Below are 20857 nucleotides of genomic sequence, written 5' to 3'. Positions count from 1 at the left end.
GGTGAGAGGCATCATCAACTCCTGGGTTTTTGCTGCTGGACAAGAGGGGCTAGAGTCAAAAGGCGGCTGGAGACTGGGTAAAACTCTTCATGTTCAGATCCTGTCTGCATACTTGTGCCATGCCACAAGGAAGCACAAAATATCCAATCCACCCATCCAAACAAATACCCCCCCCCCCAACAATAAACAAACAAAAAAATGGTTAAGATGGCAGTTCATAACCGCTGAGGGTTTTCTTCCCAAAGCCTCACAGGAGCTGTCTCTCTACTCCCCTCATGGAAGTGGACCTCACACATATGATGGGGTAGCACCTTGGCACCTACTGCTCAGTAGTTAATAAAATGTAAGGCACTCAGCAGGTTACCCTTATAGTAACTTGTTGATGCAGCCACACGTTTAACTTTACGGTTATTAAAACCCCATCACCAATCACACTGTGGTTTTGAGTATGCAGTTACTTAAGACTCTGCATTTAACAACTGTCTCAAGTAATGAATAGACTATCCCTTAATTACCTACAAAGAGAAATAAAATTAAGGAATCTATTTTATAACTCTGAGAACTGCCACGACTCCATTTCTAACTGACATTTAAGCTTCTGCTCTTTGATGATATATTAGCTCTACAATTAACACACTTGTTTTTGAAGAATTGTGCAATTCAAATGCTACCTGAGCTAACACTTGCTACAGTTTACACAAACCAGCAAAATAAACTTTTCAGTTCTAAACTGTTTAAGTTTGCTGGCAGAGACAGGTAAAGTGTGAAGTTCATATTTTGCTTATACAAAAATTCCAGGTATTTCCACAGTGAAATCTGTTTTCTATACTTCAAATCTGAAATGATAACCAATTTGTTCAAGTTGAACAGCCTCCTCTCTGAGCCCTCTCCCCCCCAGTCCCATTTGGGCTGGACACATATAGGAAGTTCCAGTTAGAGAGTATGATACATATTCATGAGATAAATCATTTGTTCATACTCTTCAGCTATGAAAGAAAAGCTTTGTTGTAGAATACAGTAACCAAAACCATGTGTTTCAATAGAATATAAAAAACTAGGGAGGGGGTGATGTTTCAAATCCTCAATTGCCAAAGAAACACCATATGAAATTTGAAATATGTTGAAAGAATTAATAGTTACTTTTCTTGCCAAGTAATAACTAACAACTAAATTAACGCTGGTCACTTTTTATCTTGGCAAAGAGCAGTTTCTGATGATAGCTTTTTATGAATGCTCAAGAGTTTCAAGGAGACAGCTTTGCAGGCTAAGAGTACACAGTCCATCTTTTCTGCTTTTCAAAGAAGAAAAGGTGAGCCTTACTTACATTCCTTACACTACTTACTAACCAGAATGTAATATTAAAAATCAAGTTCAGTGAGGGTATAGAGAAATAACATACTTCCCATCAGAGCTGAAGAAAAGTCTAGACTTCTCATCGTGTCTGCAAAAACTTGTCTTCTGTCCTCCCACACATTTACAAATAAGTATCCTAAACTCAACTGAAAGAACTGCTGGCCTGAAAAAAAATGTTTGAGCTCTTCTACAGGTTTAACCTCCCCTACCTCATCCTGAAGAAAATCAAGAAATTGAGAGTTTTTAAGGTCCCTTGGAGACATTAATCGTGCAGGATGGCTGGAAAACATTCTGCTGTCGTCATAGGCATACAGATTTAGGTTAAGGAAATCCTTTATTCAGCCTGTATGATAGCACTAGGTATTATAAGTTATCTTAATTATATTTTGTTAAAGTTCAAGATGAGAAACTTGTATACAACCCATTCTCCCAATTTATTTTTCATACTTGGTCTCAGTTCCAGGTATTTGAGACATTATCCTTTTGAGAAACACAGCCAGGTCTGTAATCAGACATTTCTCCAATGTTGTGTCCACCCCCCAACACCACAAACCAAGTTCTGGGGGCAATATCCTTCACTACCAGAGGATTCCAAGAATTTGAAAATAGTTAGCAGTTATCATATGATCAATGCTCTAATTAGCTCTAGCACTCAAACAGATACGGTTTTGTCAGAACAAAGTATTTAAAAGGAAAAATAAAGGCTGTCATACAAACATGCACAATGAGCATTAAATCCTTTTTCTATTTTAAATAGTTTCCCTTCTCCTCTTTACCCCACCTCCCTTCTAACTAATTCTATTGAAAGTGAATTGCTCAACTAAGTGCATTCATCAAAAAAGCTACAAAACAGCACTGTAAAGACTTCAAACATTAATTTATTCTATCCTTCAATCCTAAACAGACCTAGTAGTTATTTTCAAAGATCTTATAAGATCTGACTAATGACTAAGACAGCCTAGCTGAAAGAAAAAAACAAAACATTGCTTTTGTGGGAAAAAAGCATCCCATGAGTGTTTCATATTCAGCTTGTGGTCTGCTACAGAATCCAAATGCTTTTCTAAAAGACTGACAGATAACCAATGACTCCTGGCCTGTATTTGCATAGTTAACAGTATTTGGTATAGTTAACATCATTATTAATCTTAGTCCTGCCCTCAGAGTGACAATTCTTGTTTGGTCCCATTTGCAAATGTTATGAACAGACTGTATTCTAGCAGATTGTTAATAAAAATATTGATTGGCAATAGATGCAGGGACAGACACTTACAAAGCCCATCTCAGTAAAACAAATATTTAAGATAAGATTTTAACATCTATTCTCCACAAGTTTTTCCAAGCAGTTCTGCATTGCCTAAAAAGTAACTTCATCAAGACCTTATTTCTTCAGTTTACTCAGAAAATTGTCAAAAGACCAAAAAATGCAGGTCTAGATAATGTTTTGTCATGTTAGCTATTGCTAGCTAGTTAGAATTGCAGATTCTGCTTTTTGTTATTTAAAAAAATAGCCAAGTCAACACAAGTCTTAACACTGATGCAAAAGCAACAGAAAGAAGCAAACCTGCTAGTCTAGCTCGTTTTGGTTTAACCAGAACCAGAAGAGGCTGGCATTCATTGTCCATACAAAGGTTCACCAGGCTACCTATGACAGCAAAAATTAAGAGTTACGACAATTATTCAGGGTAAATGCAATCTTATCCCATTTCAGTTTAAGTTTTTTGTCATAACGTAACTGAAATGAAAGAGAAACAGAAACGTTAGTTTCCAAATATCATTTGCTACTTTGCATTTGATTACTAAAGATATACAAAGAAAACGAGGGAAAGACAGCTCAGTGCAGTCCAGGCTTTTTACAACACCACTCAGCTAGGCTGTATCTAGAAAGGGACAAGGTTTTAAGCACTCTTCCCCCATGCTAGCAATTGTATAGTATTGCCATGGAACGATAAATAAAAGAAAAATGGCCCTATACAAGGCAGCAGATGGTCAACAGCACAGTCTACCCCTTACTGCTTTATCTTTTACAGTTTCTAGAATCTGAATATGTGCAGTTATAAATAAAAATTAATGAAGTAAAAGTGTAAGTTTTATGTCACCTGGTTTAAGAACTAACTTCACAATACGCATTTTGCCAGTATCTTCAACTAAGTAACTAGAAAGACTTTCAAACGGATAACCTGGCAGGAAAGTTATTCTTGATCCTGAAAAGAAGTACACATGGCTTCTCCGATGGTTATTCTGTATCCTCTGGTTTACTTTATCAGGTATCTGGTTATACAAGAACACAAGAAAAGTGAAGGAAAGGTTACCAAAAAAAAGTATTTTTTTTTTCAATCTAGTGGAAAAAAACACTTTTCTGTTTCATACGTCTAAAAAGATCTTCCTTAAAAGGAAAACCAAGAAAACCCAAGCTATCCTTTCTTCAGCAGAGATACACCAGTGGTTCCCAAGTACTTTCAGCATTCCACTCTCATATTAAATTTCATCTAATACATCAGCTACCTTCCTGCTGTCATGATGACAGACAGTTAAAGCACCGAACAAAAACTTTCCGTGAAGTCTCATGCACGTAAAGTTCTCTTGCGTGCAATTAAGCAATTAGACACAAGGAGGAGTAAGGAAAATGGGGCCTGCCACCTGTCTGGCACACCTCCTGGTCCTTTGATAAGGAACAAAAAAATTGCAGAACACAAAGTCAATCTGCTGTGTTTTGGTATATAGCCATCCAGGCATCAGTTTTCAAAAATGTGAAAAGTAACCCTCTTTTTTTTTTTTTCCCCGATGTAAGTTTCCTGACCCCTGGACTCTACAGGCTGAAAAGGTCCATGTTTTAAAAGAAGCTTTATACTGAGACAGAGCATTTTAGTGTCTCCTACCAGGTGGATTTTCTTCTTAGTTTATGCTGCAAGGCCCAAGCTAGACATTTAAATGTTTACTCTGTAGGTCTTGTGGGAACTACCAAAAAAACCAACCACCCAACAAACAAACAAGCGAGAGTGTCAAAATGCTTCAATACAAAGGACATCAACTGTTCTTCCACTGTCAGGAAGGAACATTATCCTGTCCTACAGGGAAACAGGCAAGCTTAGCACAAGGTAAGGGAATACTACTTAGCAGAAATTACTTTAAATAAAGTGCATATAATTTTACTGAAAAAGTTTCACAGATCAGTTGACAATCAAGTTGTAAAAAATATCAAGCAATGTAGCATGGGAATCAGTCCTGGGTCCAGTACAATCAGTGCTCGCACAGATAACCAGAACAGTCAGTATTCCTCTCAACTGCTCTGCAAATGACGCCAAGCTGGACAGAAGAGAAGCTGCAAGAAATCTCAGTATTAGAACTCTGCATAATTTAAGAGAGTGTAATTTAGTAAAGAGACAAAGATCAACATCTCTACAGAAGTAATGAATAGCATAAACACCAGGAAACAACTAGCAACTGAGAAAGCCTGTAAAAAAGAAATTCACAGTTGTGGATCAGAAGTGAGCATAAGTCGATGACACAAAACCCAACACAACCAAGAAAACCACCAGAGAACCCATCAAACAAGGCCAGCTGCATAACAAGAGTTTAGTACAACCTCGATGGTATTTTTTCATTTTATTTATCTCTGACGATGCCAGTGGGACACTGCATCCAGTTTTGGGCATAGTTCTTTCAAATTGATTCACCTCTCTTGAAGATGAGACAACGTAACACAAAACACGCCCAGGAAAGGGTAAGAAATACTTGACTGTTTTCTTAACCTAAAGAATCAACGATCGATACATAAAGGAATGGTTTTCAAATATTTGTTTGTTGTAAAGAGAAAGAAAATGAGCTTGTTATCACTTGCTCCATTTCCAGCAGGCACAGAACATCTCAATTTGCCATCAAAGTGATGTACTCTACACCAACTGTTTCACAGTCTGTGTCCCCCTCTTTTTTTTGTTCATTGGTTGGGATCAAAAGACCTGTGTTACAAGTTTAAATCGAGTGATACCATGCCTGCTTTTCTTCACTGTCTTTTGCTTATTACTATGTAACACTCACCTCCAGTGTGACTATTCCAGAACTCGAACAGAATGGTACTTTGTTAATATTTAATCTATTTATTTTCAATCTTCAGTGATTTTAAAGATTGTAGGGAAGTTGGAGAGCTCCATCACTGCAGCATTCTAAGAACAGACTAACAGATGCCTACGAAGACTTAATGACATGTAGTTGATAGACCTCCTCTAGCTCACATCATTTAAAAGAACTGTAATACGATGATGGGAAATCAGGTTTTCTAAACATCTAGATGAGTAAAGTCACTGTATGTCTGTCTCTCAGATGTACAGCATCTTCATCTGTCTGCAGACATTCCCAAAGGCAGGACCACGCATAAATTCTTCTCCAGGTTAAATTTCCAAACTATTGGTTTTTTTTCTGCTGTACAGATTCCATGGCATGCCTCAACTTTATGTAGGAATCCCGAGTGACTAACATTTATCCTCCTAAAGTTTCCTCAAAGATTGAAATAATTTATTTGAACTCGTTCCATGATTTTGTTATCAGGACATGTAGGAAGTTTAAAATCCATGCACTTCTATGCACAAAGCAAACCCAAACTCTGTACATTAAACTTGAACTACACTTGTTACATTAGTTCAGTTTAGGTTCAGACAAAATTACTTCATTGGTCTACTTGCAAACACCTTCAGCATTTGAGGGGAAAAAAAACATTGTTGAAGATGCATTTGAGGTCTCACATTAGAAGAAATCATTTCATAAGCTACATATCCCTAATAAGCTGGAACAGTAAGACGGTTATTTGTTTCAGGAACCAATAAACCATTAACATTTTATAGAACAAATCTTAAAAATTGAAAAACAACAACAAAAAAAACCTTAAATCCTGTATTATAAAGAATTGTAAATAGAAATGTGCAATCACATCTTTCAAATACATTAGGGTTTACCTGCAACACCACTCAATCCGGCCTTCCCCTTCGCAAGTTTTTGCCCAGTGATTATCTGCAAGGTTTTTCATTGCCACAGCATATTCACAGAGAGTTTCCTCATCCTCACAGTGCTCACGCCAGATCTTATCAAAGTCTCCCACTAAAGAAAACAACAACAAAAAATTGCACATTAGATACAACGCACACGTATCTAATTGCACACAAGATATGACAATTGCTGCTTTATTGTAGATGGCAAAATTCCCATCTTCCAATTAAAAGAAGTTATATAAATGTAGTAAGAGATTACTTTACCTGCATTTAAAAACAAAAAATGAGGTCCTATTTCTCTAGTTAAAAACAAAATTCCACGTTTTGGAGAAGGAAGGGACTATCAGGTACTTGAGAAGCTAGCAATATTCTCAGTATATGGATTTTGCTCAGTTTGTTCTGCGAAATTAGAGTTACCAGGAAGTTCTGCTTTCAGGTTTCTGTGCACAGCTATTAAACTTGACAAACAGTTTAAGAAATGAAAGACTGAAAGGCTTCGTAGTCGCATTCCTGTTCACAGCAGCTACCCTGGATGATGTTACATGTAAAACTGCTTAACTGAAGGTTTATTCAAGGCTATAGATTTCTTTGGATACACTGGAAAAGGAATTCAAGGCTTCACTAGTGTCTGCCTGTGCAGTCAGTCTCACCCAGTTAGCATCTAGGTGACAGTGCAGAAGAATCAAACTGACTACAGTCGAAAAAATCAGATAAATTTACCTGCCAATATCCAGGGACAGGCTTATTTTCACTTTCCTCACCTTGCTGAAAAAGAAGACTTGCAGGTTAAATTCTGACACTTCAAAGTAATTAAACATCATGATTTTCCCACTTTTGCTGGGAAGCACCTACTTCTTCAAGCTTGCTTTACATAATGTACTGTCAAACAAAAACAAGATAAATGCTACTGGTAGCAAGCCACAATTCCTACTGAGGTTTCTACGGCGTGAAAACTCTTGGTATACTTTAACTAAAGGACACTTCTACACTATGAAGGAGAAAAAAAACATGCTCACTAGTACGATCCTCACTAATTCATTTTGTGTTTCTTAATCACAAATGTGTGCACACACCTGGTATCGATTTACATAAATCTGCAGAATATTTATCTACCAATTTTGCGTCTATAAGCTGATACAGATAACAGCAAGTTATTAAGAGTAGAACTACATTTTAAGATTCAACTCCGACAAGCAACATGCTTTTAACGACATGGTTCCAAAACCAGTTTTCGCAGCACCTTAATATGAAAGAGAAATATTTACAAAGTGTATCCAAGCATAACCCGACTATGTCTGCTAAAGACTGAAAGTAGCTTACAGTATGACTTGTCCTCGTATCAGTAAGAGATTTCTGGTTTTCACCCATTTACAAGAATTCCTTTGATGTGCTTTGTTTTAATTAGCAGTAATAGATTTCCTTCTGTCCCAACTGTTTTTTTCTTTTTGCGTTTGTACAAAGCAGTAATAACTGCTCACCCCATCTGTCCTCCAATTCCAGCAAGACTGGGTATGACAGATAGCTGCACACTCAGAAGATCTAAGCCAGACATCCAGGTTTCTGCCTGTGTAAGTTCGGTTTAGGGATGTCACAACTATTTTCTCTTCTTCAAAAATAATCATCAGCACACTCATGCAATCATCAAAATGAGTCATGTTTCAAATTAGGTGTTTACATCGCCTTGGATGAGATGGCAGTCAAGATGGAAGGCCTGGGAGTAGACGTGATACTGTTTTATTTAACAAGATAGGTGAGCAGAAAGCCTCATATTTCCCAAACAATGCAAGTTTGGGGAGAGCTGCTCTATAGGAAAGGGCCTCGCGTGGAAGCAGTCAGGCAGGACAGGACAAATTCTAGCACTGAGAGCAAGAAATGGTAGACACAGTGCCCCACCAGCAAAGAGGGCAAAACAAACACAGCTCTTGGGAACTTGATTTCTTACATCAGAAGTGCTGAACGTGCACAGCATCGAGGCAGAAAGCACTAGCCCAGTCCAAAGTATACTCTTAATAGCTGCTTAATTGGGATGCAATTTAGATAGTTCCACGGGTTTTCTGCCACAAGACACTGAACCTTACTGCATGAGCTAGGTAACTGTAAAACGAATGACACACAGTTGATAGAGCTTTGTTTGAGGAAAACATAGGCTAAATAGAAACATAAAAAGTTAACACGTGAACACTTACTGAGGGAAAACATCACCAATATGAATTCCTAAGTTTAATACTATTCTTCTTTTCATCCATTTGGTCTATTCCTAGACAACAGCTCTATTTCCAAATATCACTTTTTCCTTAAAAACTTAAGAAATAGGATAGATGCAGGGGAAGAAATACAGAAAAGTCAGATGCCCTTAACTAGCCAGGGCTTTCTTACAGCACAGCAGCAGTGCCTCCTGACCCCAGCTCCTCTTCCCATACCCACCTGCTTTTTTCTTCTAACAAAGCATGGATGTTCATATGAAGGACGAATTTTTACTCAGGCAGATAACAATAGAACAAGGGGGAATGGTTTTTAAGCTAAAAGAGGGGAGATTTAGATTAGAGGTTAGGAGGAAATCCTTCCCTCAGAGGGTGGTGAGGCACGGGACCAGGCTGCCCAGAGAAGCTGTGGATACCGAGTACCTGGAGGTGTTCAAGGCCAGGCTGGACAAGGCCCTGAGCAACCTGGTCTGGTGGGAGGTGTCTCTGCCCACGGCAGCGGAGTGAAACTGCGTGGTCTTTGAGGTACCTTCCAACCCAAACCATTCTGTGACCTTTCTGAAAACTAAATGAAGGACAAGAGTCCAAAGATAAAGAATCTTAAATTTAGGTATACAGCAGCAGACCTGGAGCTGACTACCAGCACCCCAGAATGTGAACTTTGGGTTACAACAAAATTGCCTATGACAGTAACAACTTTTTTAGCACCCAGACAAGAAAATAAAACTGAACGATACAGACCATTACAAGAGACATGGAGAACCAATGTGAAAAATTCATCACAAAATAATTCCATCACATATCCTATATCAAGTCAATTCCGTGTGCACTTCTGGTTTGTTTTCATCTATCAATAAAGTATCTATAAAGGTAGGGAAAATGGCAACACAGGATAAATACAGCATGGTTTCTGCCTGAGGAACACCTTACAGACACAGGAAAGGAATGGATGAAAGCAGAATAGGACTCCCCATGATCATGAGTGAAATGGAAAAGTTCAATATAAAACCATGCTTTGTTGTTCCAAGATGAGGAGACATCCAGGAAAAGCATAAAAGGGCAGCTTCTATGCATAAAGTTGTTTCCTCATAAAATGCATAATTTAGCTTAAAGTTTACGTAGCTTGGCAAACTAAGGGAAAAAAAAATCCATGACAAACTTCAAAGATGCGGTTTCTAAGTCAGGAGTTCCTAGACCATGAAATCACTGAAAGACAGAACAGTGAGCAAGTGCAGGGAGATACTTCTGCAGCACTTGTCCTATATTCTTGTCTACGCACCTGCCTTTGACTCACTGGGTTTGATATGACGACCATTTGTCTGCCCTTTTCCAGAACAACCGCAGATAAAAGGTTTTCTGAAGAGCCTGACATCATTGTGCAGTGACTTTCAAAGAAGCATTTGAGGTTCAGTTTCTCTTGAGCAAGTACCCTGGCAGGGAGTTATTTTGGTTTGTTTTCCACATTCTTCTCCAGCATGAGTTTTGAGAAAGCACAGACAGGCGCATTAGGCAAATTTACAGGAACTTGAATTCCAGAATCACGCTCCAATACTGCCTGAGTTGGAAATGCAAATGGTGATTCCTATCTGCTGACACATTTTGAGGTAGTGACTACAACAGGTCTGGCAATATCTGATTTTCAAGTGGTACCCAGAACACAGCAGAGCTGTGTATTAATATTTTCAAACAGTGTTATAATCCATGTGCAAATACGGCATTAAATCTGGTGCAGTTAAACAATTATTTGTGAATCATTGCTTGTGTAACCAAAAAGACTGTAAATTGTACAGGAAGGTTCCACAGCAAAACTAATGCTTATTCAAAAAAAAAAAAAAATAGATCTTCTGTTAAGCAATCACTAAATCCGTAAACTAAATAAGACTAAATAAGAGATTGTGGTAGCTGATCTAAAGGATCAAAAAAAAAAAAGGCCTCATATCTTTTGTCACATCTTAATATTTGGCCTAATGCATTACACTTTTCATTTCAAGTTCTCATGACCATACCATGACAAAGTTTAAGGCTACTCACCATACTCACTAGGCACTTGACGATTACCTTTTAGCAATTTAAAACCTCTTTCGAGCACTGACTCTTCAGATCTTTACACATCTCAGATCTCCATAAAGGAACCAGTTAAGCCAAAATCCAGCTGAAAAGCCTCTGATTTATAAGGCCAGCGCATAACAGAAGTTTTACATACCTATCAAATCACCATGGTCTAATTATTTTGAAGGTATTTAATGTCTACTCTCCTCTCTACCCAAAATTTCTTCACCTTGAAGATTAACTCCTCCTTTAAAAACAAAACAAGGCCAAGCCCACCTCTTTCTAGCAATTCAGTCAATGAAGAAATGAGTGACCAACCAGGAGGTTCTTCACAGCCCGACCTTTTCGAGAAGAAAACCAAAAACCCAGTCGTGTTTACCTAGAGCAGACGAATCCCTCAAATCCACCCACACGACTCCTGCACGCAGAGCAGCCGCTCACGCCCCCAAAGGCAGCACTCACTGAAGCCTGTCTCAGAGAATGAGCCAGTCACGTACAAGTTATTTTTAAATAACCCTAATTACGAGATAGTTTTAATTGTGGGGAACAGCAAGAGACAACTAACGTTAGCTGTAAGTTTTAACAACTGGAAACATTTTTAATAAAGAAGAAAGAATTATACAATTATACGTTAAGGACTCCCCAAAATTCAGCTTTCTTCCATCCTAGATTTTACCGTTTTTGTTAAACTTTTAAAAGATGTTTCTTTATAGATTGTTAAAATTGTCTTTTAAGGTACATTAAATAAATAGAAAAATTAGTCAATTCTTCTTCTTCAACTAAGACTTCTGACAGAATAAATCAAATCAATTTGTCTTTTCAAGACAGTTCTCTATAGAAGAAACAGAGCTCAGTTTTGCTAAAAACAGTATTTATCACTTTGGCATGGGATAAAAACCCAAACAACTGATCTGAATCATTCTGTTTTATCCAGTGATAAAATAGTTATGCCATATGAAGCTAAACATACAATCTGCACCCAGGGGTAACTTTTGTAGTTACAATTTTCCTTAATTCCCTCACTGCACTTCAGAAAAACTGCCAGACAGAGATGGCTAGAGTACCTCAAAAGCAAATGCAAGACACTTCGTCCATCACCAAACCAGAATGTATCGCCTGCATCCCTTGATGTAACTGACACCACGAACTTAAGATTCAGCTAGATGCAATGTCATTTTACATCTTAATCAACCTCCCTTACTCCCCAAAATATTTTTTTTCAGGACTTGAAAATAACGGCCCTTCTAATTCCAGTTTTCCTTGTTTGGAAAGTTATAATTGTAATTAGTAGCTGCAATAAAGAAAAAAGGACAAAACAAGGGTTTGAAGTCTTGACCACCTGCATCCTAGTATCAACTGGTAACGCAAAACTCAGAGGTAGATGAAAAGGGCGTGGATTGCATCTATTTAACAGCACAAAACCTTCCTGCACACACCTTTGTTGGCTCCTATGGAGGGAAAAAAATAAGCTTAAAACACTGACTAACAGTGAAAGACAGAAACAAAAGTGACATGTTCATATTTGTATAGTTGTTTTAATAAAACTCTTTGAATTGCTCATTGTTAAAAGAAAACCTATGCCCACATTTAACAAGTGTCCATGACAATGCCGGATAACTTGAGATGACAGGCTGCTAGCCATAGCAACGCCTAGCAAGATCTCTGAGCTTTCTTTTTTGTTGTTGTTGATGGCAATGCTCTAAGGAATGAAAAAAATCCATCTCATTTTAGTCTCTCAGAGGCTCTCTTAAGCCCTCTGCCTCTCACGTACTTGCTGGAAACAGTAAAGCAGCTTCTAAATCATGCCAACCAGTAAATGGGAGAAGAAATCCTACACTGTCCACTAGGCAAAAACTGAAATCGAATTCCTGTGAATACTTCACAGGACATTATTTCTTTATTAACAGTATTCATCAGTTGGAATTTAGCTGTACTACTACATCTCTGGATGCTATGGCAGTGATTGATTACACGAGGAATTTTAGCTAACGCTCTGCTATTTACTACTTTCAGAATATACAAGATAAACCAGAAATCTACTAACATCTGTCTTACTAAAACAACATCTGAAAGACATTAGGTATTTTTGGCTTCGCCTGTACCCAGTTTTACATGTCTAGATACTGAGCACGAACTTCAACTCGGACAAAGTTCAAGCAATCTAAGCTAATATTTCTTCTCTTGTCTGACTAGCGTTTACTTTACATTTCTTAGGACTTACCTGAAATATTTCACAGTTAAACCTTTTAAAGTGCAGAAATCTTGCGTATGCATATATGCACACACACACATATACAAAACAATATACTGGTATCTATCTATATAAATATGAAATCTACCTGACAAACTATCTGTAGCTGGTAAAAATCTTGTGTGTGAATCTACTGTCTATCTGTTCACACTAAACAGACGTCCAGGGTACAACTCACCTGCTATTTAAAGCACCTCTTATGGGTCAGCTCACATCACCTTGAAGAATGATTTGTGTCTCCAATCTGCTACAAATCACTTTAAAGACTGATGGCTGTCACACAGCCAGCGGGGAGCCCATTCGTGATAGCTGAGGCAATTACTGCCCCCAGGTGTTGAATCGACTCTGTTTGGCAGGATCACCCCCTCTCCTCCCCAAACCTGGCTTTGAGGGATGACTGCGTGCTGCACCCTAAGGACACCAACAAGGAGGCAAACACATTAATGTAAAACTGATTTCGGTGGATATATGTAAACGTGGGAGCAAAAATCTGAAGCAGCTGAGCCACAGGAATGGATTTCATCACGCTGACCCTGCAACAGGAACATTGTTTTCCCTGCAAAAGCAATAAAAGGAGCTGGGGAGGAGGTTACACACAGCTGTTTGTCCACTGATTGCAAGTCTGTGCTGTAGCCAGTGGGCATTCAAAATCTGCGGGCTAGCTAAATGATACCAGTAATTTTACTGAATTCCCCATCAACCTGTAAACTAATATGGGATTTTTAATGAAACGTTCACCCAAACTGTGGCGTGCAAACTGTGAGGACAATCATATCTTAATGTCTACATCATAAAACACCTTCAATTTTGATTTATAATAAAATGAAATTTAGTTTGTTTGAAAATCTAACAGTATTTCCAAATGTTTCCCTTTTCCAGGAAATTAATGCAAGTGGGGAAAAGCAAATGGACCTTACTATATATACAACTGGTTTACCGTAGAAATAAACATAAGTTTTCATTAGAGAGGAGTTACAACTGTTAACATACCACATAGAGCTCAGTAAAAAGGTTTTCCTGCCCTGTGAAAAATGTCACTATTTCAAAATGTTTCCTGTTTCATATCAGGAAGAACTTAAGCTCTCTCAAGGCTTTTCATGAAAAACAGGAGAGGAAGAGACCATAAAGCAACTAACTGACTTCAGAATGACGCTTCTCACATCAGTGTCTACACCACTTACCTATTCAGGCTACCTACTATTGTAGGGCATGGCTCTCAAAGGTCTTCCACATTTTCTGGAATTCTAAAACCTCTTAATAAACTTAAAACCTATTTCTCCAAAGCCTCAACTTTATTTTTAAGGAGCCAAACTACCATCTCAAAATGTTGCTATCAGCTTCTGTGATGTAGTAAATAATACTTAGTAAGACTAGTATCAATTCTGTGCGATTCAAAGACTACTCTACACCTCTTAAGGCTGTTTAAAGATAAATACAACACTTATGAAATATTTTCCTGGGTGTTCACTAAACACCTTTAAAGATACCTCAAAGTTTTTCCACTTATATTAAATACAGGGTTTCCAGTGAGAAGTAGAGGCTGTTGCAAAACATCTTTCCAAACTATATATAAAACTCTCTGTAACCAAGTGTCAGGCTGTACAGAAAATGTTTACTTGATAAATAGAGGCCTGCACGATTACAGAGGTAATAAACAACTCGCAGAAAAAACAGGCTGCTTCTGTACAAGGAAGGGATTTTTATACCACAGTAAAAATTAACCCTACTTGGCTATTAGGAGCAACTGTAAACAAAAACCAATAGCACACTGCACACATTCAATAAATCATGTTTAGTTCCCTATAAACCACTAAATCTGCTTTAACAAGCCCGACTGTCAGGCTTGACAGACAGCAGGGTACCGCAGCCGATGCATGCCCCAGCCCAGGGCTACAGGTGCCTGAAAGGTGCATACTGGAAAATCCTACACAAATTTGGGGTCACCTATGGTACCAGGCAACTGAGCCAAGAGCAAGAGACTAACCCCAAAACTGCTCCACCATACCCATTTTTCAACAGGCTAGTATGAGAAGACCACGAAAAACCCTAATTTGTTCATTTTTTTTAATGAAAAATCCTGATTTGTGTACTTTTTAAGTGCCTGTGTCAAGTATTCAGATCCCTGAAGTTTCTTGTAAGTGACTAACGAAACACTTGAGAGGTGTTGTTTCAGCTTGTGGATTTCACCCTGGTGTGTAAAGCAAGTAAGGCTCAGCGAATCCAGTTGGGTAGGAAACAGGACTCCAGAAAAATGTGAGTTCTAAACTAACGAGACATATTCCTAAGTGAACACTTCACACCTCAGTGTGCTTGTTCTCACTTAAGAATGTTTTCTTTATGAAGACAATGCTTATAGGCTAACCTGAAGAATGAGGTATTTTTAGGAACCACTAGACGGGTTCTGTCTGTGTCTACTGCTGCCTTAAAGGAGTCTGACAACTTATTAATGATTAGCTAATTTAGTTGACACATTTACTAAGCGTGGAAAAGGTCCTTCAATAATTCAAATACACTCTTTTTCTCCACACCAAGAAAACCCACACTGATTTGTAAAACTTCATGAAACCATCTAAAAATATAGAAGACACACAATAGTGCCTTAGGATCCACAGGCAGAGTATCCTGCAATCCCAAAATACCAAGTCTGCCATGGTACTTATGTTTACAAGCTTCCCCTTCTTTATTTACTCATTAACATCAGAGAGAGTGTAAGGGAAAGGGAAGGAAATTGAAAAAGATGAAAAGAAACGGAGATGAAAGAAAAGAAAGAATCAGTATTTCCACTCAAAGTCACACTAGATTAGTAATACCCAGAAAACAGGAAAAGGTAAGTACTGGTCACACAGCACAAAAGTTAAAATTGTTCAAGAAAGAAAATGCACTTTTACACAAACTTAAAAGAATTTAAGCTGAACCACTTTAAACATTGAAAATGCTTGGTCATGAATACACTGGCATGGTCTGGGACCAAGACATTACATTAGCCACGGTACAGAAGTACATACAAAACCCATCCACCAAACATAAGGGTAAAGATAGTTCACAGGAAGGCGGAAATTAAAAAAGAAGCCAAAATTCAGCTTTGATAAACTTCAAGAGTTCACGTTTTTTCCTTAAGAAAAAAATCTGTCAATCAACCTTTAGATGATACGAAGCTGACTAAACTTTTCTCTAGTGATTCCTTAGAAATGGGAATAAGATATCGTGATGAATCCCTGGTTAAAAAATACTGCTCTTGCACTTTGACAAGTTTGTGACTTCTTCAGAGAAGTGTTAGCTTGCAGTTTTGAAGCACACTGCTCTCAGTTTTGTACTGGCTCAGTTTCCAGAAAAAGAAAGGGGAACTATTGTGGGAAATAAATCAAGAGCAACAATGCCAGTTATAAGCAAGTCAGGTAATACACGGACTTACCTTTGCAACTGCCTACAGAAACACAGGCCTTGCTAATACCAGCAAAGCAAATGAAGTCTCAAAGTACTCTGCTATTAAAAATCAAGCCTGTATAACTTCTATCCACAAACATCTCTGTATCTCAAGGACGCATCTATTCCTCTCCAACACTTCTAACAGAACACAGTAACTTATGATCATATTACAGTATCAAGTGGTTTCCTAGACCCTATGCAACATAATCATACACCTTGCAGAAAGACATTCAGCATATTTTTTTCTATCAACAAAATTAACACAGACAAAGCACTGAAGTCCATGCAACAGCAATTCTAGCGCTGTTTGCTTATTTAGATGAAATAGAGACCAGCTTCACAGAACTCCAGTAAACGTGAGAGTAGTCAGCATAAATTAAAAAGAGACAATGCAAGACCCTGGAATAACACAGATAGCTCTATTACTGCTTCATACGGAGGTGGGAGCACTGCACTGGGGAGTCAAGAGACTTTCCTTGTGTGCATAACCAAGGATACTGTTTTTTAACCTTGTTTCTTTCATACACTCAAGTTACAACTCAAACTTTACCAAGAAATTACAGATGATTTACTGCTTTTTTGCTTCTTTAGCAAACCGACAACTTTGATTTTGTCACAGTAATGCACTTGCCAGTCAGCGCAGCAGAGTATTAGAAAATAAAACAAAGGCATTTCAGATGGAAGCAGAGAGAAATGTGGGGAGAAGGACTCAGAACTTCCTTCCAAAAACAGAATTCTGAAATTGAAATAACCTAACGTATGAAGTACAACTACTATTAATCACAGGTTACTTGTAAAGACTACCTAACTATCGGATAAGCATGTAATGGGCGGAAATCTCCTTGCTGTACAGAAGTGACATGATTAACTACTTGTTTTTAAAGCTTCTCTTTAAAGATACAAACAACATTGCTAAATTAACATGACTAGAAGATTACTGTAAAGTTTCTGCTAACGTAATTTACAGGGGCTATGAAGTAAATTAGAGTACTGTTTTTTTCCTTTCTTTTAACCAATTATGTTCAGCTGAAGATAAAAGCCAACTTAGCTTTTCATTCCAAGTTACTCTTTGCTGAGCAGTGTGCTTACGCTGACTTCCATACAATTTAGGCTTGCATCTGAAGCAATTCAGTTCAGGAGACTGTTCACAGTTCTTAAAGTCAACAGTGACAGTATTTGCCTTTTTTAATCTGCAGGCACTGTGAAGTAACAGAGAAATGTGAACTGCTAGAAGCTGGACCCCTCTGCCAGGGCTGGAATGTTTGAACGTACTGTATTCCTTCACCCAAATGGCACGGGAACATGGGAGAGCCTCCCTTCGGCTTTGGCTCACACTAAGGCCAAAACAAACAGCAACTCTTGACCAGTGTCTACACAGGTAAGATATCTGTGCCCAAGTCCCACGGTCAGGCTCACGTGGAGACTCCTAGAGCCCAGCCTGACCTTGTTGCTTTAACAGACATGTCACACGCAGACCTGGAAGGGACACAAGGACCAGTGACAGAAGAGGAAGAGTCCCCGTTTTACAGGTGTCCTTCTGGAGGAACATAACCTGCTGTTTACCCATCACTAGAGAGTGGTGGACTCCCTGAAAAAATGAATGAATTTCTTGTAACCTGCCCTATAAAGAAGGTCGGAGAGACCGTTGAAGTCATCCTGAGGAGGCTACGCATTCCAGAAAAATAAATCTCAACTCTGACGCTCATCGACACTCATCTTAAGACATTTCTGTGATGTTTTAAGCACTCCAATACCACCGCTGCAACACCGCACAGGGGCATCAACACCGACGCCCGGGCAGATTTCCAAGGCCCCAGCACCACCTCTGCCATAACGCCTTGCCCCAGCCCGACCCCTTCCCCGCGGCTGAAGGAAGGAGCAGCGCCAACAAAGAGCGGGGCCCACCCGGGTCACGGGTGGCTCCCCCGGGCACCCACGACCTGCTGGCCCCCCGCTCCCTGCGGACGGCCCCAAATTGTCCCTGCAGACCGCCCCAGCCCGAAGCAAGCCCCCCCCCCGGGCTACCACCCCCCAGAGCACCAAGCCCCGCGGCCGGGCGCACCCCCTTCACCTGGCAGCATTACCGGCGCTGCCCACCGAGGCCGAAGGCGACGTGCCCTCCTCCTCCTCCTCCTCCTCCTCCGTGCCGGGGAGGAGCAGGAAGCGAGCGGGAGCTGCTCCGGGCCGCCGCCGCCCCCCGCTCCCCGCCACACCCCCTGGGCAGCGGGGGACGAGGGGGGCGCCGGGCTGCCAGCGGGGACCCCCCCCCCCGTCCTTCTTCCTCCTCCTCCTCCTCCTCCTCCTTCCCCCCCCCCCCCCCCCCCGCGGTTACCTTCCCGGTACTTCTTGCGCAGCCTGCGGTGGACGCTCTTCACCACCCCGGACAGCTTCTCTTGCTCCAGCTTGCGCTCCTGCTCCGGGGGCTGCGGCAGCGGCGGGGGGGCGGCGGCGGCGGCGGCTCCGCCGGGCCGGGGCCGGGGCGCGGCCTCCATGGTGGTCCCGCTGCTCCGCGGCGCGCAGCCCGGCCGACCGAGGGCTGAGCCGGCAGCTCGCCGCCCGCCCCGCATGCGCCGCCCCGCCCCGGCCCGCTCGGCACGCCGGGGATTGGAGGCCCCGGGGGGGTCCGCAGCCTCCTCCTCGGCCGGGCGGGCTGGGCGTGTCGGGACCTGTCGCGACATGTCATCATGTGTCGTGACGTATCGTGATGACGTCACGTCGCCGCCGAGGCGCCTTCCTACTCCGAAGGTGCTGTCAAAACACATCCTGGCTTGTGTCAGGGATCGTGTAGCCAGCAGGACCAGGGAGGTGATCGCCCCCCTGTACTCTGCTCTGGTGAGGCCGCACCTCGAGTGCTGCGTTCAGCTCTGGGCCCCTCACTACAAGAAGGACACCGAGGCCCTGGAGCGTGTCCAGAGAAGGGCTGCGAAGCTGGTGAAGGGCCTGGAACACAAGTCCTGTGAGGAGCGGCTGAGGGAAATGGGGTTTCACAGATTCACAGATTCACAGATTTCTCTAGGTTGGAAGAGACCTCAAGATCATCGAGTCCAACCTCCGACCTAACACTAAGTACTCCACTAAACCATATCCCTAAGCTCTACATCTAAACGTCTTTTAAAGACCTCCAGGGATGGTGACTCCACCACCTCCCTGGGCAGCCTGTTCCAATGCTTAATAACCCTTTCGGTAAAGAAGTACTTCCTAACATCCAACCTAAAACTCCCCTGTTGCAACTTTAGCCCATTCCCCCTCGTCCTGTCACTAGGCACGTGGGAGAATAGACCAACCCCCACCTCTCTACAGCCTCCTTTCAGGTAACTGTAGAGAGCGATGAGGTCGCCCCTGAGCCTCCTCTTCTCCAGGCTGGTTGTTTAGTCTGGGGAAGAGGAGGCTCAGGGGAGACCTTATTGCTCTCTACAGCTGCCTGAAAGGAAGTTACGGGGAGCTGGGGGTTGGCCTCTTCTCACAGATACCTAGTGATAGGACTAGAAGGAATGGCATCAAGTTGCACCAGGGGACAGGACCAGGGTTTAGGTTGGAAATGAGGAGACATTTCTTCTCAGAAAGAGCAGTCAGGCATTGGGATGTGTTGCCTAGGGAGGTGGTGGAGTCACCGTCCCTGGGGGTGTTCAAGGAGAGGTTGGACGTGGTGCTTAGGGACATGGTTTAGCGGGTGACATTGGTAGTAGGGGGATGGCTGGCCCAGATGATTTTGGAGGTCTTTTCCAACCTCTATGATTCTATGATAAATGGATGCCAGCAGGCCGGTGTCCACTGTAAGCATGCAGCCCTACAAAGCCTTTATTCTGCCTTCCTGGGGCTGCTCGTCCCGCTTCCATGCTGAGTGTGGTTTCCAGCATTTTGGGGATAGAAATGCATCACCAGGGCAGGACAGAACCTGCCAGCAGCAGAGCCCATGGAGCTGGGTTCTTGGGGTTTTTGTCTCCTGCTGAAGAGCTGGGGACGCAGTGTCAGGACACTGTTATTCCCCTCCTGCGGCACCTCCAGGCCTGGCCAAAGGGCCACCCCCAAGCAGGGTCAGTGCCAGCGGGGCAAGGGCTGAGCATTGGCCTGCAACTGCCCAAGTGCTGCACAAAACCCAAAGCACTTTGATTCTCTCCTCTAAGCGCAGTTGGAAACAGTAGAGGCAAAACCACTCCTCCCAGGATCGTAGCAGGGACATCTGCAGTAAAGCTGTTTCCTTGTTTGACTTGGCTAGAAGCAGCTAATTGTGATCTCTGAGGATGTTCATAAACGCTAAGAAGGTAATTGCGGCTGCAGTTAAACCAGTGACAAATCACACGGACTTGGGCAGGGTCAATATTTCATCCTAATGAGAATTCGGTGACATGTGCCACTTTGTCCAGTGGGGCGGGTAACAGGTTCTTATCAGCACTCTGTCAATCCTGCCAAAAAGATTATTTCATAGCTAATCACGGAGCATGGCATCAGTCTGCCTTTCTGATAAAGTTCTTTTTAAAGCTGCAATTATCAAGACAAAACAGAAAAATCCAAACAAAAGCCTGCCATTATTATTGACTGTAAAAACATCCCTTTTTAACTTTACTCTTAGCTATGCAGTCAAATACCGCATTGCACAC

At 41.2% G+C, this 20857-nt stretch overlaps 1 protein-coding gene across 1 annotated transcript in view; it reads right to left on the bottom strand.

Moving 5' to 3' along the window:
• BMT2 (base methyltransferase of 25S rRNA 2 homolog) overlaps positions 1–19036 on the bottom strand; it is a 35670-nt gene extending 16634 nt beyond the window's left edge. Inside the window, exons 1-2 of the mRNA XM_066991611.1 lie at positions 18592–19036; positions 6300–6441 (exon numbers count right to left, since the gene is read on the bottom strand). Coding sequence (XP_066847712.1) covers positions 6300–6441; positions 18592–19021 — 572 coding nt within the window. The 5' untranslated portion in view covers positions 19022–19036. The remainder of the gene's footprint in view (positions 1–6299; positions 6442–18591) is intronic.
• Between the last annotated feature and the right edge of the window lie 1821 nt (positions 19037–20857).

This window comes from Anser cygnoides, chromosome 1 (assembly GCF_040182565.1).
Source record: "Anser cygnoides isolate HZ-2024a breed goose chromosome 1, Taihu_goose_T2T_genome, whole genome shotgun sequence".
Lineage (NCBI taxonomy): Eukaryota > Metazoa > Chordata > Aves > Anseriformes > Anatidae > Anser > Anser cygnoides.
The sequence above is the reverse complement of the archived record's forward strand: the minus strand, read 5'-3'. Positions and strand labels throughout refer to the sequence as shown.